Consider the following 25329-nt stretch of genomic DNA (forward strand, 5'->3'; position numbering starts at 1 on the left):
TGTTAATTGTTTGGTATTCTGTTAACACCTTGAGTATATGTAGTTATAATGCAGTCTGAACTAAACAGTGACAGTCTTTTTCAGAAATCTAGGAATAAAAGCAAGCAGAGACAGCACAAAAAACTTGTATAAATGCAGAACAATCAATCATAAGGAAACACATGACATTTAGGGATCTACTGTTAAAAATGTTTTGCACCATCTTTTGATGTAACACGTAGCCACTATCACCAGGTTCCCACACCTGTAATATGACATTTTATTTATATTTGAAAAGCTTTTATTTTATAAAATGAGGTATTTTCAACATGTGATATAAACAGTACCATATTAAATGATTAACAGGCTTAGACTTTAGATGCCCAAAGAAGTGGCATATGAGAAGTGTGTTTAAATCACACCATGTTGCAGGGAGTGAGCTGGATAAAGCTTCATTTCGCTTTTCCTTCTCAATCCTGATGGTAAGATTTACTAACAAGAGCTAATTTAGCATTTTATTCTAATATGGGAAGTCCTAGGAACATAGGCAATTTTGTTATAAACAGATGCGTTGCCAATGAGTATACTTCTGGCTTTTTAAGTGGAATATTCTCCTTCCTGTCATTTAATATCCATCTTGGCAAAATGTAGCTTCTCTACAAAAGTTTAGCCTGGTGGTTTGCCTGGAATGTGTTTCAAATATTACTGTACCAGGCATAAAAAGTGGCCCTTGTGCCCAGTGTGCACTGGTGAATATTCATGTAATCACCTGAAAGTTTTTAACTGCTTATGCAGAAAGGCATTTCATGCAGAATAAATTCCAAATAGGTTCTGTTGTAAGTCTCCCTCCCCAGTCTCTCCTAAAAAAGCTACTGCAGGAAGGTGAAGAAACAACTTCTTATTTTCTTTCACAAGTCCCAAAGAAATAAAAATCTACATTTAGCATTCATGCTAAATCACTTTGGGAAAGATTCTGCCAACTTTAATTCATCACATTATTTGGTTTGTAAAAATTCCAAGCCATATGCTTTTTTAAAACCTATTTAACTTCGGCTGGGTTGGTTTGGGAGGCAGCAATTATACACATTCTTAAAAGGAATACATATGTCCTGTTAGCCTTTTGCTCTAAAGCCGAGCCAGTTGTGTTTTAATCACAGTATTGTTAGTTGAAATTACAGTCACCAGTGTGCTTCTGATATTGAAACTCTTGATCATAGCTTTGAAAACATGGATCAAGGAAACAACACTGAGCCCCCATGATGAAAAGGATCCTGTTGAAAAGCATAATTAGCTACATTTTAATAGCCTTTTAAAAAGAAAAGAAATTTACATATGTTTTTGCTTTTCCCTCTTTTTATTATTTAGTAGACTTGGTTTAAATATAGATGTTAAATCAATTCAGGATCTGTTGATTATTAGTAGTAACCAAATCCTGGATTTTAATCCATAAACTTTTTTAATTTTTTTTTTTTAAGAGAAAAGTGCATTTCATTCAGTCTCCAGTATTTGGAGACCTTCAAGCTATAGAGAAGCAGAATGGGGAGGATCTGATGAAGCAGGGGGAGAGGGGTTGGAGTTGGGTGGTCTTGTTTTGAGGTATGGGGGGTTTTGAGGTATGGGGGATTTTTAAGTCTTTCATCATGCCGTAGGCAACTATTTTTTATTTTTTACTAAGTCAGGTCTGATTTTTTTGCTTTGCAAATAGACAGTATTAATATGTGCTAAAAGGATTCTGTTAAGAGTGGTTTATTTTAGCTTCTTAAAGCTGTTTTGATAGCTTTTTATTTTTGATAATATTAATGAGCTGGCTTCAGTTGAGAGCATCTAGGGAGTTTATTTCAAATCTGCTTGTCCAGTAGACCCGATTCCACTTTGAATGCTGGGTTTCCAAAGCAGGAAATAAAGAGCTAAACTAGATTGTTTGGAAAGAAGGCAATTGCACTGTTTTTTTACGGCAAAGGTACAGGCATACATGTCCTTATACAACCAAATTCTGAAGACAGTCCAGCTTCTGCTTGAGACAGCATCTCTCTGTAAGAGGAAGGATTCTGTATTTGGCGACTAGCTAGGTCATTTTCCCCCTCTAGCAGTATTGTTTTTTTAAATGTTAAAAGTGAGCAATGATTTCTGCAGTTATATTCCTCCCAGCAGAGGCAGCAGCTGAAAGCAAGAAAGACTTTCTGAACTGGAAGAAAGGAATTTATAATATAAAACTTGGGCACTCTTCTGAAAGATGATTAAAGAGAGACAGCTCGAAGCTCTGTGCTTGGGAAAGTCTGTAGTGTGGCACAGGTTCCTTTTCATTTCATATCTGTCTCGGCTATTTTCATTGAGAATCAATGGATTCTTACCTATTGCACTTTGAAAAAAAGTGGATCTGTGGAAGTTCTTCCTCACAGCTGGAGAAAGAACCCAGGTTAGCTGTATTACCTGGCTTTTGCAATTCACTGTACGCATTGCTGTAGTGATTCGCATATAGAATAGCCCAGGCTATTTCAGTTGGAGGAGACCTACAATGATCATCTAGGTCATTGTTGCAGTTGTAGCTGTTTTGGATAGCTAGCTGTGCTTTGGTTATTTGACTACAGCAGTTTAATTTGCTTCTGTAACAAATAGCCAGCTTTAAGCAGTAATCCTAGTAAGTGTCAGCTAACTGACAAGACCCTGAGGATCAAGAGACGGCAGCAGCTGGTAACAGCCAATATATTGCAGTAGAGTATTTCTTTTCCATTGGTGTATTGAGTAACAGTTTGGAGAGTAAGACTAAAACAAAATCAGCAAAACATAGGTGTCCGTGACAGACACAATGTGGATTGTTCACTTAGAATATTGCAATTCAAAAACTGCCTCCAGTCACCTCGAACTCAAATAGAAAAGAAATTTTGTTTTGAAATTTTGGTTTTGATATCCAATTTGCCATTGACTTTCTATGAAAAAAGTAATAACGGTGGTTACTTTTTCTAAACTGCACCCTGCTAATCAGTGGAATGACACCAACCGATGGGTTTTTGTAAAATGTAGGGAAAACCACATCTATTAACCAAAATATGGACAACATTTAACTGCTTCTAAAGAAGAAAGGGCAGAAGTGTTTGCCTCTGTTCTGGCCAGTGCGTTGCCCCTTTAGTTGTGTAAATACCCTCTTGTCATTTGCAGATGCTTCATTGGGAAAAAAAGGTGCTCCATACTGATTCACAAACATGCTTGATATAATCTTTTGTGGTTTCTGCTAAAGAAGGCATTCTGTGCTGGATGTTTTTCTTATGTACGCATCTCAAACCCATCGAGTGAGGGGGAGAGGAGAACAGGGACAAGGTTCTTGGTTGTGGTTAATTCATAACCTTAGAAATAAAATAAAATTGAGGAATGATGTCGAGGTTTCAAATATCTCTTAGAACAGGAAGATAAGCCCCATATAAAGAGAAGGAGTAGAGACGATACAACATTTGCCAGATGTTTTTTGAGAATTATATCCTTAAGTTAAATCACATTCCTGATGCTTTAGATCTTCCTCTCTGTGAGACAAGTATGGAAATTAAAGGCTGTTCAATATGTCATTTAGTGCCCTTCCTCAAGAGCTGCATGTTCCTTAGAATGGGTACGGAATGACACCTTGAGACCTCTATTTTTAACTTTTTCTTCTTCTGGTTTTTTAGCAATTTGGTCAACAATTCAGTGCCTTTTTCCTCATATTATGATGAATGAGGTCTGGGAAATCCCATTTTCCTATTTGCTTTTTTAAAAATATTTCTGAAACATTTACCAAAAAAAAGAGAATACAGTTAACAAGACAAGCGCAATCTTTTTAGTCGCCAGAATCTTTTTTCTTTCCCCTTTTAAACTGACCTTTCCAGACAGGTCCCAGATTTAAAGCAGGCAATGCCACATGCTAAATAAATTAGTTCTTTTTTGACTTTCAAATAAATTAAAAGTAATTGGATGAGTGTAATAGTGTAATGTCAGTAAGGTGGTTATTATAAGCCTGTAAATATGTTACTGGCCTTAGGATAGTAAGAATGGAGACACTCAAGTTTGAGTGACAGAAACAGTAAAGACTTAGTTGAGTGTTAGAAGCACATTCCAACAGAAACTGCTAAATTTACAAAGGATTGAGAGGATTTAATGTTTATTTTACTTATCGCTCAACAACTTCTTCATACCTAGGTTGCTACTTTGGGACTGCGATGATCGGAGCTACAGCTACTACATTGAGGTTTCAACGAATCAGCAGCAGTGGACTACGGTAGCAGATCGCACAAAAATTTCCTGCAAGTGAGTTTAATTTTTTCCGCTTATTTGCACAAAGTCAGAACTGGAAAATTTTTTTTTAATCCTCTTGTCTAGTACTAACACAGGTAACTTTTTGACTGTGAAAAGGATGTCATTACATAACCTGTAGATTACTAACTCTAGGTGCTTGTAAATACAACTTTAGGAGGTAGCAGCTTCTAATGTGGCTGAATATCTAGTCTTTCAAATCAGAATCAAGTTCTGAAGATCCACATCAGTACTGGATCTTCAAACAATGAGTTTGCTTGTTCATTCTCAGGAGCATTCTGCCTACCATACCCTTAGTTTTGTGATCGCTGAAAGTTAAACCATGTTTCTCCAGAGTTCATGTGTTTATTGTGACTCTGGTGTCAAATCACCCCTACTTGAGGAACATCGTACGAGAGGAAAGAGAGCATGCTTGGTAAAGGATTTTCTTCATCAAATGCATTTTACCCTTATCAAAGCACATAGAAGCATCGCATGATATTTGAAGGAGATGGGGAGAGCGAGGGTAGGGACCAAACTGTAACAGGTCAACCAGTTACCTGAGCTTGACTTTGTTCAACAGTAGAGTACCTCAACTATATGCACTGACCTCTGTGCTTTTGAATAGGACCTTGCATAGAAAAACATGCTTCTTAAAAAGAGATAAGAGATAAAACCTGTTTCATTTTAATTTGTTTACTTCAGCGAGGAGAAATTGGGCATGAACACTCTCCACACATATACTCTCCATGGCCTTTTCTGTAATTATTTGTTCTGGTGATAAAATGCATTCTTCTGGTATGGAAGAGTAATTCAGTGTTGATGGCCTTCGTAAAGCATTTCATAGTTCTAATTCCAAGTAGAGAATCAACCAGATACTTGTCATGGGACTGAAAATACAGGTTGCAAATTTATACATTACATATTGAGAAGCCAGGTATGCTCAGCATTCAGTGAATATTGATCAGACATGATCTCCTGACTGATCCCCAGGGAAGCTCAGACTTATAAAAATCTTATTTCCCTCCTTTTCCTCAAGTCAGTTTTCCATAAGATATGCTTTCTTTCCTAGGACAAAATTGAAGCCGTCGGCTCATACAGGGCCAGCCCCACCCAGCCTGCATTTGTGCCGACCAAACCAAAATTGATTTTACAAATTTAGAGATGTATCTCCATTTGTCACGTCAGGCAAGAGAGTTATTCAGTCCTTTCTAGCAACACTGCTGATACACCTTTTCCTTAAGTTTATATTCCATCTCTTAACAAATAGTTCAATTCAGACATGTTACAATGCGGTCTAGACGTGTTGGTGAAGAGCAACTTGACACGTCCTTTCCCTGTCCCTGTAAAGGGCAGGGGATTGATGAGCAGAAAACCTGTGTTCTGCCTGCAGGTCTGGAGAAAGAGTAAAAGAGATTTCCTCATTCTCAAAGGCATCTCAGCATAATAGATAAAATTCATCTTTTTGTCGGCCTCCAGCAGTGGGAGCACTAAAAGGCTGAAACCACAAAAGACAGAGAGAGACTCAGAATCGGAGTCTTTTTGCACTTTTTCCTTGTGCATTTTGATACTAATAGCCTATAACAGTAAAAAGGACCACTTCTTAAGTATTCACAGCACAGGTGGAACAGTTGGTTGACTGCCCAGTTCAAGTATCTACTCACCATGTTCAAACCACAGTTGGTTTTGGTTTGGTTTTGTTTTGTTTTTTAAAGCCTGAACCTTGGACAAGTATAGGTGAATCCCTGAAATAAAGATAGCTGCCTTCTCATGGGATAGTTTTGATTGAAAACATAGGTCCTCTGGAAGTTCCCAAAGCCGTGGAACTGTGAATTGTATTTTACCTCACTTCTTCCTCTGAAAGGCATGCACTCAGCTAGCAAAATCCCAGTCTTTAATCTTGAAGTCTACAGACTTACAGTGTTCTAGCACTGTCTGCAACTATCTGCTCTAAACAAATACAAAGACCTGGTCCTGAAGCTTACAATTACAAAAGCTCAGTGGACTCCAGAACAATTCAATTTAACAAGGACTAGAAAGTTGTAAATAAAGAGCATCAGTTTGAAAAGTCTTACTTATTGCTGAAAGTTTTCTGTCCTCTGCAGTCACGTTTAAATACTGTATGATCTGTGACTGAGGTAAGGTGAAAGGTGTGTGACCTCCCACACCCCCATCAATTTTCAGGTGATTTCTTTGCATTTGACAGATTTTATTCATGTTGAATTTGGATCTCTTACCTTTCATGATCAGCAAATTGGATGGGTTTTTCTTACAGTCACCCCACCACTGAAAAGGAAACCCTTTAAATATGTTTAATTTGCTTTTCAAGTAGGATTTGCAGAAATGGTGAAGTAACTTCAGCTCCAAAATTGCTTTGATTGTAATGGCATGTTGATAACTCTAAATACTACATAATACATGTATGCATAATATAGAAAAATAAATATATACAGTGATATATTTATATATTTTATATTTATATATATTAAATATGTAAAATAAATATATAAAATACTATATAAATGCCAAGTGCTAGAAGTGTTAGAACTGGTCTGTAAAGAGGATTGTAATTGCATACTGTCAGAGCTGGACCACTTTTATTTTACTGAAAAATATTGAAATGTGGTGCTATGACCTGAAAAGCCATACTCTTAGCACTCAAAACCCGTTGAATGTAGAACGGCATAGACATCACCATTCAGTGACTCCTGCACTGAATGAAGGCCCTCATTTAAAATTGTTTGGCAAGGTTTCAATATGGCGATGGAAATGTCTTAATGAAGAAGAGAAAATTGAACCAGTCACTAGTAGGAATATGTGAAGAACTGACTTTTTGGTTTAGTTTCTATAAGGTTTTTTTTTGAAAGAAGACATCTCAAAATGAATTGAAGACGTGGATTTTTTGCCATGAAAACAAACTAGTTTCACTTTATATAATTTCAACAACAACAAACAGAGGAGATGAAGAGTTGGATTTTAACCAAAATTAGCAGATGCTGTAGTGAGGCAGAGGTGATACAATTTATCTGGTTTACAGTCATAGTATAATGGTAAAGATACTTGCTGAGTGCAAGAGATTATTTTTTTTTCTTCTTCCCCATCTCTGTCCTTCCCCTTACCAGGAATACCGTGAATACCTTGGTACTTTATGCAAACAGCACACCTCCGACAGAGAGAAATCTTCCTCTAAATGGCTTTTAGTCAGGGGATTCAGGCATTTCGCAAGGAAAAGCAAGAACCAAACTCATGCACTGTGCCTGGGTTTGACTCATCATCAGGTTTAGGCAGTCAGTTAAAGATTACTGTATTTAGCAGTTTGCCTTAACCAGACTCCAGCACAATGGGGTGGAAACAAGAGTACCCTCATCTCTTCGTTCTCTGTATGTTTGTGAATGCCGCACCCTTCTCTCCCCTGGAAGAAATGAAACAAATCTTTTGCTAATGTGGTCAAATTTTGCAACTATTTTGTGTCTCATCCAAATCCAAAATTTTTTTTTTTTTTTGATGAATACTTGGACACCCCAGACCGAAAAGGACTAATCCTCCATTGGTATAAAAATTGTCGTCAGTTAGGCTTATGTGTCTCTGTCTAAGAAAATGAGAAGTAGGTACATCCTTACATGGGTTTATGATTGCCTGTTTATGTTTGGTTTTGTTCATGTTGTTATGATTACAAGTACCTCTCAGAGTAACAGTCAACTAAGAAACATTATACGTGTATTTATGTGAAGCTGAAATAGGAATACCTACCAAAAAGTATACTCCAAATTATGTCTGTTTCTCTTAGAAATTTTGGAGATGTGAGCACAGTCTAAGTGGTTCATAAGGTCTTGAAATCCTGGCTTTACCCTTTCTGGCATTGGTTCTGCATTTGATATACTGCAGAAGACTCCAGAAAAGCAACTCGCTTGCCTTTCTGCGTATGATACGCTTCAGTAGCAAGTGAAAGTGGATGAAGTTAAAACTCAGGAAAATTTCACAGGGACCCACATTTGAAGAGACAGAATGCTTGCAATGAGAAAATTTACTTTGCTAGTTATAGTCTCTGTTCACTTTCCTGTCTTCAAAGACATGCGGATGGGAGTTGTTTCCTTTGCTGTTTGCTGCCTGGCTTTCTGTCTACGCAGTCTTTCTTTGTGTAAGTCGTTAGCGTTCTGTCTTGCAAGTGTCCTGTGAGGTCTCCAAATCGTTTTGCTGAATCTCTGGCACAAGGGGTAGGACGAACCATAAAGGTAGCACAGACCTCAACAGACACCTTTGATGAACAGTAACTGGCAAACAAAACGCTGAGAAAGAAAATTAAATTATGCTTAAATAGCATATATTAGTTTTGGCAGTCTACTGAAGCATGAACTTCCCCTTTAAACTCTCAGTATGCTGCTTTGAGTTGTTTTAATGGTATTTTTAATGTAGTATTTTGTGTAAATTAATAATTCAATGCTCAAAGCCAGGAACTGACAGGCTACTCCTAACCTCCTCTTCTCCCAGTTTCAAAAGCCTGAAGACAGAAATTGGATGTCTGTTATCTTCATAGGGGAAGCTTGCATACCTTCCCTAAGTGGAAGCCAATTAATGCGTACTGGTTGTGTAATTGTCAATTTTCTAATGCTCTATGGAGGCTATTTTTTTTTCTTTTCCACAATAAGCTGGTTTTCTCTACACAGTATGACAGTAATGAAAAACAGTCATGTCCTGGTCTGTTTTTTTGAAAAACATTTATGATAAGTGGGCTTGAGCGTTAGTGTTGAACCTGCACTTGTTAGAAGAATTTGCTGACAAAAGTCTAAAAGTCAAATGAAAAACAGAAGATAGCAAAGGCCAGTAGGAGTCAGACCTCGGAGTTAATGGCACTTTTGATAAAAAAAACCAACCTGTAAAGACAAATATGAAACAGGCTATCGTGGCAATTATCAGCTCAGTATCATTCTTGAAAGTTCTCTTGTGTAGTTATTGTGAAATGGATCTAACCCATTGCCAGTTGAAAAAAGGATCTAATACTCTGGTAGAATTTGAGAGGTGATGAATATTGTGTATTGACAGGCAGTTCTAAGGCAATTGGTATCAACTGTCTGTATGGCTGGTTTGGGACAATTTTATAACAATTTTATAATTTTCTTGTGCAGGGCGTGACTTCCTTTTCAGGTGGTTTATAATGTATTGTGTTATATTCTCCCCCTCTCCCCCCGACTCTTTTTTCTTCAGAGTATACTGCTGTTATGATAAATGTTTAAAAACTTCCAAACTTAATGTCACATTTCCGTTGCTCATTATCATTTTATTATATAATAACTATTATTTGAGGTTTACTGCTTTTGTCTAGTGTTTGATATTTCTATCATATGACATACTGTGTGCATTTCCAGTTTTCAGGCACTGCTGTATTTCCTTTGATAATAAATCACAGGTAAAGAACACCTAGAGTGATCTTGGTCGTGCACTTAACGGTTCTAAACCAAGTTCAGATGTACAGAAGAGTGTTTTCCATGTTGTCTAAGGACTTCAAGTGAGAAAATACTTCTGCTATACAGAATGTTACTGGCAAACTCAATTTTGGATTTCTTTTTTCTGGGCATACTTTTGTGAAACCAGGCTAATCTCTGCCATGAGGTGGTTATTTCTTTTGCTATAGAGATAATCCTTGAAGTGTGTGAATACCTTTCCTCGTAACTGCATGTGGCACGATACGTGCTCATATGTGTAGTTCCTTACGTTTAGCCACAAACATAGCAGCTTTTTTTTTCTCCTGACCTCCTCTAGTTCCTCCACTCTATGATCCCATCTCTAGAATTCCCTTGCACCCATTTTCATCCATCATTCTTCTCCTTAACCGCTTCCATAGGACTGTTTTCTCGCGTAACACCTTGAACATTCTCAGCTCTCTTTTCTTTGCTGACTGCCTGTACACTCCCATTGCTTTTTCTGTTGCTTCCCATCAGTATTGCATGCATCTGCTATCTTGTCATACCTAGAATGAGAAAATAACATTTTTCCTAATTTTTGTATAATCCTTAATTCTGCCTCATGCCTGAGCTCCCAAGGAACAGGGTAAAGGGAGCTGCTCCTTGTACGTGTTGTGTCAAACAGGGTATTTTCACCACACTTCGTGCTATTTTACATGAAGTTAATTTCACAGAAAAAATGTTCTTGTACCTCTTCTGTCAAACGGAGTATATTGTGACCACGGTTCATCCTATTTTACATGAAGCAAATTTCACAGCAACTCTGTGAAATCCAAATGCCTCCTCCAGAGTTGCTGAACTCAGTGTAGCCACATTCATACGATACAAAGATGAAATATATTCAAGCGAGATGTCTGGGAAATTGCTGCATTGTTAAGCTCAATTTCCAGTCTCACTTCACAAAAATAAACTGAGGGTTCTCATTAATCTGTTCATTATGCCGCTAGTAATGCCTACTGGAGCAAGTCAGACAGATATAAAGGGTCATTTTGTGTAATTATTGAGCTTAAAAGCCCTGAACGATAGAGGCATTGAAGTACGTATTTTTCCTTGTGTTTATATGCTCACATTTTGAAAGATTCTAATAAAGCAGAAGAAGAAAGCAGCTCCAGCTTCACAGACCTGCCTTATTAAGCACGAAGAATTAAGATTTCACAGAGAGAAACCAGAGTTGTATTCCGTTTCAGAGCCTTAGGAGCCTCTCAGTAGTGTGAAAACTCTGCGTCTAACATTTCATTTGCTAGCTTTTACTTTAGCTGAGTCTGGTCTGATTGAAAAAAGATCTAACTTCTTTTAAGTTATGTTCCTTAGCGGTGATTCCGGATCACAAGAAGGTTTTCAGATTGTTAATTTGTCTTTTCTTTTTTCCACTTCTACCTTCAGTTCCTTGTGGTTGCTTTTCAGCCACAAATATGCATAGATCTGTTGAACAAGCCTTGAACAGAGCAGCAAGGAGTTGCAAACTGCAGCGCCTTAGTCTCTCTTGAATGTTTTGTCATACACTTATTGCAGCTCTGCATGTGACATAGGCGTTACAGTTTTACTTTGCTCCGCTTTGCCTTGTGTGCTCCGCTTTGCCTTGTGACTGGCGTGTTCTCAGCTCCTCTTCTTGCACACTACTGTGAGGAGAGTGAAGAAAACATCCCAGTAACTCTGACATCAATTTGGATGTTAGCTCAGTCCTGCCTCAGAGGAAATAAGCAATACCAAATAATACCCATAGTATCGCTATCTGTTTCTTTTAGATATTGGATTTTTCTCCCATGCCGTCAACGACTTGAATGTCTCTTTGGAGGCCTGTAAAAATTGTCAAGCTAACAATATAAATAGATGTATGTTTTATTGCTTTGTAATATATCATCTAGAAAAAATACGTTCTGGTGAGCAGGGGGAAAGGAAACTTGAAATAATAAGTATTCCAAAGTGTATCATTAATATACACAAATAGCTTTATAAAAGAAAAACTCCATGAAGGGTCAAGCTGTGCTGATGAAACTGAATTACAATTGTTCTTTTCTGGGTAGGAGAGAGTAAGCAGAGAGACGACTTTAAACTCTAAGCCATCAAAAGTGAAATCCTAGAGAGTTCTCCCAACCCACAGTGTTCTCTAGGAATGGGTAACTTGGTTCGTATGTTACTGAATCTCTTTTCACTTTGACTGCTCTTTTGGTTGTTGTATTTTTGGGTCATTTTTTTTTAAATGGTTCAAACAATGACATAAATCCTGAAGAAATGAATATGGCTTACTCTTCTGGGAGTGAATAATCTACTTCTGCTATTCTGTTGACCATGCTTTACAATAAGCCCTGGTTTTCTTCTTCTCTTGGATAAATAACAGGAAGTTTATACTAACCTTTCGTGGTAAAAAAAAATCAGTTGAATGCATTTGTGAGCACTCTGGTTTAGAATTTTTTTTCAAAATACATAGTCATAATTAAGTATGTGTAAAATATCGGTTGCATAGTCTTCTTTTTAAAATGAAAAAGCAAACATTCATTTCCTTACATGAATTATTATTATTCATTATTACTTTTTAATTATTATTATTTATTATTACATTTAAGTTTCAATAGAAATTAAACTTCCCAATGCCTTTGCCTTTTTGATTCTTGCCAGATGACTTTCTAAAGGTTCTGTGATAAAATAGCAAACTTTCAAGTTATTCTTATTACAAGAGGTTGCATTTTAAGTATAAGCTAGTGCTTTCTCTTTACAGATAACCACTGCTTCTTCTGTAAGCACTAGACACGGGAGGGGTTTTCAGTAAATGTATTTTCCTTCTGCTTTGAAGAGGGAAAAGACAGTACTGAAGGAGAGAGAGGCTGCCTTCGTTGTTTTATCAACCCCCAAATAAGTTTCTGATATCCAGACATTTTTAATTTACTTATTCTTTTTCTGATTGTCTTACTTTCTGGGTTGATATTCTTAAAGTGTCTTTGGTTTGACCAGGTAGAGATTTGTTTTCCATATTGTGAAAGTGGATGGGATTCAGTCTGTCTGGTTTCTGGCTGCTGAACTCATTCTCGCGTATTCTGCACTAGCCATTCTTTCATCTATATATTCATCTTTGCGTCTACTTATCCCAATTGAATCTGAGCAAGGCCAGCTGCTGTCAGAATCACTGATTTTGTGCTACCTTCTAAGTCTTTTAAATCACCATGATGTCGTGCTGTGGTGCTTTCATCACAAGATGTTGCTGTCATTTATCTGCCTGAGACACGGCCTTCCCGTAGGTTTCTTGCCTGCTGTTTTGGTGCCCGTAACTTTAAAAAAATATATTAATCCAACATAAAGTTGATTTGTCAAATTTGTATAAATTGACCGTGTTTAGTTTAGAAGTTACCAATGCAAAGTCGTGGCTTGGATAATCAGACTTGTCCTTTGCATTATTTCCACCCGTGGTGCTCCGCGTTGCCTTCCTTTCTGACACAGCAACTTTTCTCAGTCACTGTCCGCTGAGCAATAGAGTGAAGACTTTCTTGCACACATATTTGAGATTTTCTTTGAGAACCCAGTTTCTAGAGCTTTTCAGTAGGAGTTTTTGCTGTAGTTTTGCTTCTTTTCCTTAAAAACAATATGAATTCACTTTAAACTGTTTCACCGGTTACTTTACATGCGCTTTGATGGTTTGTGGTAAATCTGCCATTCTAACACATCAACCATTTCATAGTCTTTTTGTGGCATATTTCTGTATTGGGTAGATTCAGATGCACTACAATGTCCATTGACGTTCTCAGTCCATTCCACCTCACCCCACCCCCCCATGTGCCAGAGACACAGTATTGCTTAGTGAGCAGAATATTTGTTGAGGGGTGGGAGGGAAGAAAACACCAGAATCCAAGATAATATTACTTATTCCAATATTGCCTTTACTGCTTGTTGTTAGGATAGATTTATACCAACACTGATTGTGTTTCCCTGAGCCCAGGGACCAGACTATAGAAGTATTCAGACCTCTTCGTTCTGAGAACGTTCCCTATATTCCGTTTTAAAACATCCTTATCCTCATCTTCACTTGACTGTTTTCTGCATTTACTTGAACATGGTACCATACCTGTTTTCAACCTGTGCCACCTAAACAGCTAAAAATACATCACCAGGGTTAAGGAACTAGGTTTTGTAGAACCAATATTAAGTTGATAAATATGGTGCATATATTGTAGGTAGGGAACACTCCTGATGCTGAAGCTTCAAGACCTAATCAACATACTCTTATTCCTGAGATTAAACATAGAACTTTGCCTTCTCCTCTTTGTACCATTTCTTCTTGATCTAATCTGTCATCTCTGCCAGGCTAAAAAAGAAATCAGATTATATAAACACTGTGGTTTTTAGTGAAAGGTGAAACCTTTATGCCTTTTGAAAAGCTTAAGGATGCTGAAAAAATCCTGAAAAGAAGATAATTAATTATAAGGAAATGCTTGCTGAGATTGAAGAATGCAAGATTTTGAGACACTGAGATGGATACCTGAGCAGCCCATTTCTGCAGCAACGTACTGGGTCTGTAAGTGTTCCTTATAGCGTAGAGGTACAAGAAATGCATATATTCCTTGAGAGTCATGGCATGACTACATTTCTTTATTTTGCTTGATTGTACTGTGATCACTTTTTAATATTAAATATTAAGATGGCGAGTCGCACACTGCATATTTTATCAGTACATAACCCTACTTCGGAAGTGCAGGCTAAATGTGAAGATGATGGGAAATGTCTCTTTTAAAACTTATAGACACTGCCTTGCCAGAATTAAATTTTGCTCGATGAGTAAATTTTGTCTTATAAATTGTAGTCAGAATCTTGGCTGTTGCTCCATCTTACAGCAAACACCCTTGTTTTCAGTGGTCAGCCGCACTTAAATATACAACCTGTTCGACCTTCTGCTATTTGCCGTGGAGAAGCTCTTTGACAGTGTAAGAAAACTTGCTCTTAGTAGGTTTACTCCTCTTTTCACATGATTCTGTTGTTCAGCTTTACCTCAGTGTATCTTGCGCCTCTCAGATATTTGTAAATTCTACTGTCCTCCTTCTGTGATTGACTGCTCATACAGGCTAAGAATACTTAAATATCCCCCCCCCCCCCCCCCAAACATTTGGGTCCCAGTTTGACCTACAACATTAAGCAATTCCGGAAAAGCCTGTTGTCTTAAGAGGTCTTCGCCAACTATTGCCCATTCTGCTCAATGTAACAGAAATCCTAATTTTCTTGCTAGGGGGAGAATACTTCTCCTCTCTTGCATCCTATTAAGCAAAGTTTGTTTTTTCCAATCAGCACAGGAACAAATGTGCAGCTTCTGAATAATGACTCAATACTGTGGATTACTGCTTTTATATTATGGAAGAATCCTTTGGCAGTTCATTGGATTGCCTTCATAGAGTCGTAATATTCTCTCTTTTGAAAATGCCTGTGCGTGCATGCACATACCCACATGCGTGCAGGCACCCACACACATGCACACTCTCGGCGCCTTTATAAATAAATACAAATTACTAGAAAAAGGTTGTCCAAATTGTAGATGTCTCCAGTGAAACTGACCCATTTATCTGCCTGAGACCAGAAAGAAATGCCTAATACCTGAACTGTTGTTTTGTGGTTGTGTTTGTTTACTTAAAAATTCATTGTTGCATAAGGTCATCTAATAGCCCAGTGAATAGGAGATGACCAAATGTCCCTGAACTGGATGGTGGGTTACTATTTTGTCTGTAGGCCTTTCTTACAGGCAAAGCCATTAAATATAGCAACTGTCGACATCTCCTTCTATAGTCAGGAGGCCAATCAGATGTTAACGCATCAAATCTAGAGATTTGCACTAATTAGGTTGTTGAGATTCAGGAACTAACTCCATTAAAAATCTGAAAAGTACACATTTGCTTATGCTGGCAAAACCAGGTATGGTCTTTAGTGTTACAAATATCCTGCATTGAGATCTATGCAGTATTAAGCCATTGATTTATTCACAGTAATGTTTTTACCAGGAGACAGATTATATCCATGAATTGCAAAATGAGAGGATTATTATATCTTTAGGTTCATCTTTCGGGGGTTTCTTCGCTATGTGGTATGTTGTGTACGTTTTTTAGAATAATGCTCCATCAGTTTGTTTCATATACTTTGCTTTTCTATCACACCGAGATCCCACAGTAAGAATTTCTTTTTCTCAATACCAGTACTGAACATCATATTACCTAATTTCATTCCATTATTTTTCTGGTATCCCTTCAAACCAATTTTTCTTTCTTACGGGTTTCATATACTTCACCTTCACAATTCTGAAGTCATTCTGCCTTTTTTCTGTTACTTCAGTTGCTACTTCAAAAAGTGTTGCCTGACTTTTTCGTGCTTTTTCATCATAAGTCAAGTTTCCCCGTTTTTAAAATTATATTTATGACTTTTACCCATCTGTCTCTACTTTGTCTATATAATTTTCAAGGTACAGAGTTCTGAATTAAATGCTAAAATTTAGTTTATCGGAAACTAGTGGGGAGGGGGGCACATTTTCTCTGTCTGTAACATGGTAACAGAAGCAAAAATTGTATTTATTATTTTTGTCTGTCTTAGTTTACTTTAGTCTCATGTCTAAAATTACTGCATTCATGGATGTGGGTTCAGGTTTTTTTCTAGATGAGTTTCAGTCTGAGGCCACAAGGCTTTGTTTTCTGACCTTGAGGTTAATAGGTAATTCACTGTGGGTAGTAGAAAGGGTTACAGTTTTCCTCCCTTCCATTAGCAAAGCTCAGTATGTTTGTATTGCTGTTATGAGGAGGCACATGCTGATTTACTTTTTTTACTGTTTCATTCTTCTTAGGGGCTGTGGTTCAATTTACTACGTTCCTTGGAGGTTTGACATGTCAATTAGATGTTATCGACAGTAATAGAAGGGCGGTTGCTGTAAATGTGAAGTTTTTATGAGTGGGCCGTGAAATCACACCCAAAGGAATCTCAGAGAGAAGTGCGATAAATACAGTGTTAGTCGACATGCTACAGAGAAACTGATTAATAGGGACCATGTTTCTGTCTCATACCTCTAAAAATATTGTTTATATATTTGCTGTTAATTGACTACTCCATTTGCATGAAAAGTTGTATAACAAAAATAGCTTACAATCTGTTGTAGGATTATGGAGGGAAGAAGTCTTCAATGGTCAAAGCAGCCCGCTAGTTGTATTACTGGGCACGTTAATAACGTTGAGTGGCTTTTCCTGTCTTTGCTGTCTACATGAACATCAGGAGCAATCACTATTGGTAATGAGCAAGCACAACAAAACCAATTCAACCTTGTCTTGCCTTCTGCTTGTATGCTCTGCTGTACACACAAGTATGTAAGATGAACTCATAGGTCAAGTTACTCAAGTTCACAGCCTATAATTTCATTTTATATAAGATTTTTAAATATAAACTTTATTTTTGGAAGTACAGAAAGGCAGCCTGTAGAAATTGAAAAAATGTGTGAGCAAGGTAAGTTACATGAGTACACAGCTTATGCAGTACAAAAATGCTACTAGATGCCTACATTGGCACATAGATATATTTGAAAATTGGTTAGTACACTTAGAAAAATAATTACTATTTTCAGTTTTACCGTTGCTCAGTTTGACTATATTTTAACATTTTCTTTATGTAATATTTTTTCTAAACCAGCAAAAATGTCATCACTGAAGCTGCAAAAGCAGGGGTTACTATAAGGAGTCTTTTATATTAGAAGCTTTATAAAGATGTCAGAAAGTCAGTATAGACTTGATATGTCAGAATTTTTATTCTAATAGGTCTGCTTTATCAAGCCCAGATTTGGTTTCTTCAGTAAATCATATACAATAAAACATTTCTAGCAGTTCGGTAAAGTTTTCTTATTTGTTTGGATTGGTGGGAGGGACCAATCATAGGGCAGAAATAACTACAAATTCTGTTCGAAGGTTTCAAAATCGTGTTCCTTATGGGAAGTATGTTTAGAATAAAAGCTTTTGAGGCGAGTTTTCCCAGAAAGTAGGAATGTATATTTTTACTTAATATATAAAGCCTTTTCATAACAAATACTGTAGTCTGTTATTTTTAGTATTTATTATTCTCACATTTATTATAGACTCTCATTATATTTCACTTTTAACCATTTTTATGGTTATGCCATTAGTACTAAAGTCCTTTCGGGGCTTTTTTTTCCGTATTAGACTGGATAAAGTATATTTGCTACCTCGTCAATGGACTATAGCATAAATATAACCAAGATGCATTAATAGGTGAGTTTTGCTTTTGTCTCCAAGAGCTGCAGAGAGAAAGCTGTTACTTCTAGCTTGCACCTTCCTTACTTCTTTAGAAGTCACCTTTTAAGCAAGTGCTTAAAAGAATAGATAAAAAAGTGGGTTTAGGTCTCAGTTTTTAGTTGAGGTGGACCAGGGGTAGAACTGCACTTAAGTTGACTTTAATTAAAAAAACAAAATGTAGATGACCTTTGATCCCTCACAATATTTTCTTTCTCCTGCTTTGCCTTCCCCCTCAGTGGCTTGGGAGGCTGGATGGAAAGGGGGCGGCTGAGCCAGCTACCCCATTCGACTTCTGTGCTTTATGGGTCTGACACTCTGAATTAGTATGTTAAATTACAGCTTTAACAAGAGAGAGTATTACTTCGCTTTATTGTTTAGTACTGCTATGGTGTCAAAGATGTTTTTTATAGGCAATTTATAAGGTAGCTGTAGGCCTTTTTGGTATTTTATAAAGAAAAATGTCTGCATAACAAAAACTGCTATAGCATTTTTAGTGCACACTTCTGCGTTTATTTTGTAGGTGCTCCATAGTAGATGTTAGTACGGTATTCATTAATAAAGCAGGGGGTGTAGCACACATCATGCAGAACATCCTGCGGTACTTCTCGAGTCTCAGTTGGCTTGCTTATCTGTGCACGCAATTTTTTATTTGGCAGCTTCACATGCTGGTTACTTGCTGTCTTGTTTACGTCAGTATAGTCGTCAGAGTGATGTATGGAAAGACAGCAGAGCTCTTCTTTCCTTTTTCTGTCACATGCTTTTACAAATATCTTCTCGCTATTCTATCACAACGAATGCTGTATTTCATTAAAAAAAAAATGTAGTCACAGTTGAAAAAGTCCCCACACAATTAAGCTAAGAAGTGTTTTCTCACTTGCTATAGAACAAGGCATATGCGGACAAGTATTAGAAAGCAAAATGGAGGTTACTTGCTGCTAATGGACATTTTCAGGGTGTGCTGTTCATTTCCACATTGGCTTCCAACTCTGCTTTGCTTTTCTTCTTGGAGTGAGGAACAAAAATTGGAGCTCGTATGTCACTTTGGAATGTGAGGAGACACGATGTGCACACACAAAACGTACATTCTTAGCCTACAGCAAGCCATGGTAGGAATATGATATGGTTATTACAGCTTGATGAATGTTAGTTACGTGTAACAGCTTTCTCTTTCATCTTACATCTTTGGCTTGAACTTGGTTTCAGCTATAATCACAGCTGCTCTGGTGATCCCACAGCGTGGTAGTATTCTGTAGCGCCAGCGGCTCATTAGAAGACCTCAATAAAAAATAAACTTCCACTTCTTTCTTAAATTTTTCTTTCTGGAAGAGAAGGAAATAACAGGGAAAGGTCACTATTTGTAGCCTATTCTATATAATAAATCTTTAGAAAGATAGCAGCTTTTCATAGAAATAACTAGGCAAGGATTCCAAATGCTGAGAAAAGCCATTAAATTCTTTGAGGCGAATTGCTATTTTGGAGCTCTAGGTAGCTTAAGCAATAGCAAGCTATTGTTATAATTTACCTGGACGTCACTCTTTCTTGCATTCTTCTTGGAATAGCCCAATAAAGATAAAGACAGGAAGAAACACAAAAGTGGAGGGGTTTCGAATGATTTTCTTCTCTCTCTGAATAGAATATGGTGAAGAGAATGTGGGATGCACAAAGCCATTGAGTTTTCAGTGACAGCTGTTGCTGTTGGAGAGATGAAAGCACTTGGCCCAAGAGTCTGTTTATATGTTTGAGTAGAGAAAGTGATTTTCATCGCAAGGAGCTCTAAGTGAGACAGGCAGAGTCAGAGAATAAGAGAGCAAAAGATAATTATCTAAATTATGTTCAGGCTATTATAGAAGACGAATATAGTTAAAATGTAATTAAATATGACAGGCTCACAGGATGCAAGCATGGCTTTGGAATGCTAATCATCAATTACTGCATCTCCTCAGGGGTGTTGGGCAGAACGAGAGAATGAGAAGTCGGGTGGCTGAGGTGAGATGTGGAGTGTTAAATAAAACACCGTAGGACTGTAACAAGGCTAATTTCTTTTGGAAAATGGAGCTGTGATATCAGGGGACCTTTGCTAGCCAAACAACTTGTAGTACTGCATTTCAGCTTGGGGACCCCGGTATAAATCCGAGTAGGCTGCTGGTCCTGAGTCTTCACTTAGAGTTGTAAACCTCAGCTTGAGGTAGTGATTATTTCTATTGTGAAAGTAACGGCCAGGACTGCTGCAGATTGAACAGCAAATCTAAAACAAATGAACCAGCAAGACAGGTGTGAAAGCAGAAAAAAAGTTCAACACTTCCCGAATATTTAAAAAAGCTAAACCCTGAAAAAACAATTTGTTACAGGGCCACTAATAAGGAGTACAGAGATCCAGAAAGTCCAAAGACAACAATGTCAGTTTGTGGGAGAAGTAAGTTCTGATAGCTCCTTTATGACCATGTTCTAGGTAAAGAAGGTGAAAGTATTGCCACCAGCTTGAAAGATTTGTTTTGCTTGGCATATGGGGAGTAAAGGTGAAGAAATGGCATCTATTACACAGAAGTATCGAATCCCAGACCAAAAATTAGGTGCTTTTCATATGTTTTAATGCTGCTGTTCATGGAAGACAGTGACTTATGTATGAAATCAATACCAGAGCTATGTATAAAATTTGGAGGAAATTTTTGTACAAACCATCAAAACTGATTTTGAGGATAGAAAGACTAGCTCTTGTGAAGAAAGTATAAAATGAGCACATACACATGGCATGACTACACTAACGGCACAACCACGAAATAATTTGCAAAATAAAGTTTCTACAAAGAAATTGAAGTTATTTCAGTAGTACCAGAAGAGATAACTAGTAGTAAAGAAGGAGATTAAAGAGAAACTTAAGGCTTACCTATGATGTCTTTCATTTAATCGAGGAACACCACTGAACAATTGTTATGGCTTGATACCTAAATAGAAGTCTTAGTGAATTTGTTATATCAGCAAAAAAATGCAAAAAGAGGACAGATATGCCTTGATAATGTTCTGTCAGTAATCTCTCTTCCCATATGGGTATACACTGCATAAATTATCTCCGGTACAGATATAATTATGCAACAGAGAAGTATTGCTTTGTATATATTGATGTTCTCAAATGCGCTGTTACAGTCGAAATCAGTGCAATTTTCTGGTGAAGAAGGTTTGCCTCGCTCATTTCAAAAGTGACTTTCTCCAGATCCATTCGGGTTGTTTTCTACTTTTTTTTTTTTCCTTTTTGCTAAGGAAATAAACTAAGAGACCTAATTTTCTAATTATCCCATCAAGTACTAATTCTCTAGTGGCAATATTCTTGAATTTCAATAACTTGAATTTTAATATCTCTTCTACAAATTGTCTATAATTTTGACTTACTTTTTCCAATGGGAAAGGAATACAATGGACGCATCCCAAAACAGTAAATATTCATAGGACCAAATTTATTGAAAACCCTATCTCCCTTCAAATCTCACATCCTCAAGAACTTTTTTTACTATTTTCTATCATGGTTTAATATTATTAAAAGGATAATTATAATTCAATCCTAACAACAGCATTGTAGCAGAAAATAAAGACTTCTACTGCAGTGGGAAGTGAAAGAACTTAGGAGCTTCCTGGAGGAGAATCTAAAATTGTTGTCTAAAGGATCTTCAGAGGCCTTTTTCTCAACCTCTTTTAATATCTGTCATGCTCTTCAGCTGTATTCCTGAATAGATGTGTCAGCTTCCTTGTCACCTCATACGACACACAATTGCATTTATTGCCATCTTTGGAAAATCTGCACTGAACTCTTGCAGTGTGTATTTGACCAGTGCTCAGGAGTACTATAAATAAATACAGACCCATTTATATTCTATTGTATGATCCCGAAATAACCTATTTTCTGTCACAGAACACAAACCCTACCTGAGAGGGTAGGAAGGCATAGGCTGTTCCTAATAGCTTCTTTAGGATTTTAAACTTTTTTATTTAGTACAGCTTTAGAATATTTTCCAAATCACTAAATAGGGAAATCTGATTTTTACATCATCCCTGTTCTTGCATAAAGTGCGTGCATGTGAATGTGAAAGCATATGCATAACGCAAACTATGGCAATACTTTGTTAAGAGTAGTAGTGTTGCAATCATTTGATTGTCCAGCCGCTCATCTTTGGGATTCTATACTTGAAGTTTACAAGTTATGTTTGGCCATGAAGATTAACTGACTGGCTGTGCTAGAGTAATATGAGAAGGAAACTCAAGAATTGTTCTCCAGTTTAGGGAAAAGAACGTTTAAATCGTAGCAGTCTTTCAGATCTTCAGACAGTCAACAAAATAGTCCATTCTCATTTTCTATTTTATTTAGAGCTCAAAGAAACAGCCTGAGCTTTAAAATAAGGAGGACACAGCCACATAAGGGATATAAATAAACCATGCCGTTAGATAGGTAACTGCTGTGTCTCTGCAGCCTGACACAGACCGCACCTCTCTATTATGATGAGTAACTCTAATTACAGCCATTACTTCATGCGGTAATACCAGTAAACTACTTGAAATTAGGTCCTGATTGGGCTCATAATCTTCTTTAAGCAAATATAACCTGACAGCAGTGATAAACGTAATATTTGACTAAATTAAACCCAGAAATGCTATGTTTGTGACAAAGAGGTTTTCCTACTCCGGGAAGATTCAAGTGCCTGACAAGTAGTCAGCAACCAAGCTGGTGACACTGCCAGACTTTGGGGTAGTCTACTGGTGGTGAGTGGTGTTTTCTTCCAGTTTTGCTTTGGTCCCTTATTTCCTACATGAACACTTCTGAAGGTATTCTGAACACGTTCAGGAAAAGTATCCAATGTTTTTCTTCTGTAGTGAGTTAATCAAGTTATACTGCGTTTTATTTCTGAAGCCTTCTGTGACAGTCTAGTTTTGCTAAAAAGTTGTTAAATTCTGTATCTAGCTTTCATGTTTTATGAATATAAAATAATTTAAATTCTAACGTGTTCAAGTGCTAATCTAGTGTAGCGGAAGACTGGCATCAAACTGAAACCTCTAGTTCCTGTTACTCTTTTTGTTTCTTCTGTTTTACTGTCAGTGTGTTCTGTAAGTACAAAGGTATGGTAAGAATTGGTGTCCTTTTCCTGCTGTGTATTAGGCCACTTGAGGTGTTGTACCTCACCCAGATCAGAAGAGTATGAATGAGGAAGGAAGATTATAGTGGTCCCAGTCTAATTCTAGTGCTCTCAGTCTAGCCCACAAAGTTACCCTCCAGCTCTGGGAGGGTGGTCTGTTCTCCCCGCTGCCTCTGTGTCAGGATGGGGAAATCCTCACAACCTGAACTGGGAAGAATGCTTTATGTCACTTCTCCTTCCAGTAAATTACCTTGGCCCTCACAAGGGAAGCATGGCTCCTCTGCCCCCACTGCTCCACTTAGAGTGCAAGGAGTTTATTTGAGGGTTTGGGTGGTGTTTTTTCCCCTAGAACTGTAATTTTCTTTAACCAAGCTCTGATGATTTCTCATGGGGAGTTAACAGGTGAATGCATTTACTTTTATTTATCTGATCTCTTGTTTATCTACTATAGCCAATATTAGTCGGGGATTTTAGACTTTGATTCAGGTTTTTTTTCTGTTGACATTTTCTTAACTTTCAGCAATAGCATGAGTATTATTCCTGCATACAAATTATAGTAGTATAAGGCACGTGTGGGAACACGTAAGCACAGTCAATGCACTTAAAAATAAAAATGAACAAGGAGTGATGGAAATTCAGGTGATGAAAAATGTTTCTCTATTTGCCGTATTACGTGATAATAGTATGTACTGTCACTTGAATGGATTCTCTGTATATTTTACTGCAAGTTGTTGTGACAGTGTTTAATATTGGTATGTCTTTCTGGACTTTTTTTGTAGATCCTGGCAAACAGTCACTTTTGATAAACAGCCTGCATCTTTTATCAGAATAGTCGGAACTCACAACACAGCTAATGAGGTAAGGAACTTTTAAGAAAACCTATATTCTTCATGAATTTACAACAGTACAGTTTTTCGCATCTTACAATGAAATTGATAATGCCTTCTAAAAACGTACTTTGTTTTTTTTTTCCTCTGGCAATCTAGCAGGGTAAGAATGAACACTTTTCTTACTTGAATATTTGTGAACTATGTTACCATCTTCCCAGGCTCTACAGAGTTGAAGGGCTGTTGCTAATGTGGGGGATATTTAGGGGGTTTTATGAAGTACAGTAAACTGTTTCTGGTTTTGACCTTTGCACAGTGCCATCAAGCATTCCTATTGGGTTTGGTTTTAAATTATTCCTTATTTTGATGAATGATGAAAATAACATTTTAGCGCACTAGAGAAATATAATCTCTGATTACTTGGTTTTATCACTTTTATATTATCTTTTGAATGAATAAAATGTTAGAAGAATCTCATTCTTCATAAACAAATCTTATTTGCATAAGATTCTCTTATAATTAATTTTTATGCCTGGTAAATTGGCTAACCAGTAGAGGCCAAAGAGAGAGATTTCTTTCAATTTGTTTTAAACAGGAAAAATACGTTTTTCTCTAACTGACCAAGTGAAATATCATCCTCTTTGTTTACTTGTGCTTCTGTCTTTTGTAATTCTTGTGTATTGTCTCAGATGAAGTCCAGATTTTACTGTTGACTTCAGTGGACAATTTACAATATGTGAATTTAGGAATTTATGCAAGTCTTTGTCAGATTAGGACCTTGTATATCGAGATGATAAGAGGCACCAAAAGCTGCTGCTTCTGTGTGTGTGCATGTATGTCTACATCCCACATGTGTAGTTCCCCACAAAACACAGTACTTTCCCACTTTACAAGGAACTTTGGATAGCACATTACATTTGTAGTAATTAGAGTTTGTCAATTCTAACGTTATTAGGAGTCAGAATTTCTGATCACATTTAGTGTATGGGGATGGTGTTTCCTTCGTAGGAGGAATTGTCAAATAGCATTGTTTATGTCCGATTTTAGAGCAATTATTGCCAACATATGTAGCACGAGATGTCAACATTAGTTCTCAGCAGACAAGTGGAAAGAAGTTGACGAATAAACTGAACTGGGAATATCAATTAATTTATTTTTTCTAAGCACTTTCTCTTGCTGTGTATAGTTCAGTCTTAATCAGCGAGTTCTCAAAAATATAGTCAGAAGGTGCTTCCAGGGTGGTTGTACGTGCATGAAGAAGGCCTTTTCCATTACTAATCCGTGTAGACAGTCCTGTTTGCTCTCATGCCAGTCTTTGTAAATTCTCATCTCTTTATTAAAAAAAAATGTGCATTGTGTAAACTTACCAAATCAGCCTATAAGAAACATTACTTCCAACTTGCGGTTCTTAAAGGTTACTTTAAGCCCTGAAGAATAA

The 25329-nt window shown here is 37.1% G+C and overlaps 1 protein-coding gene across 1 annotated transcript in view; it reads left to right on the forward strand.

The window, feature by feature from the left end:
• BTBD9 (BTB domain containing 9) overlaps positions 1-25329 on the forward strand; it is a gene marked incomplete at its 5' end in the record, with an annotated part of 125113 nt that overhangs the window by 95528 nt on the left and 4256 nt on the right. Inside the window, 2 exons of the mRNA XM_082480878.1 lie at positions 4144-4251; positions 23844-23922. Of these exons, the coding sequence (XP_082337004.1) occupies positions 4144-4251; positions 23844-23922 (187 nt within the window). The remainder of the gene's footprint in view (positions 1-4143; positions 4252-23843; positions 23923-25329) is intronic.

Source organism: Vanellus vanellus, assembly GCF_965231255.1.
Source record: "Vanellus vanellus genome assembly, chromosome: 3".
Taxonomy (NCBI): Eukaryota; Metazoa; Chordata; class Aves; order Charadriiformes; family Charadriidae; genus Vanellus; species Vanellus vanellus.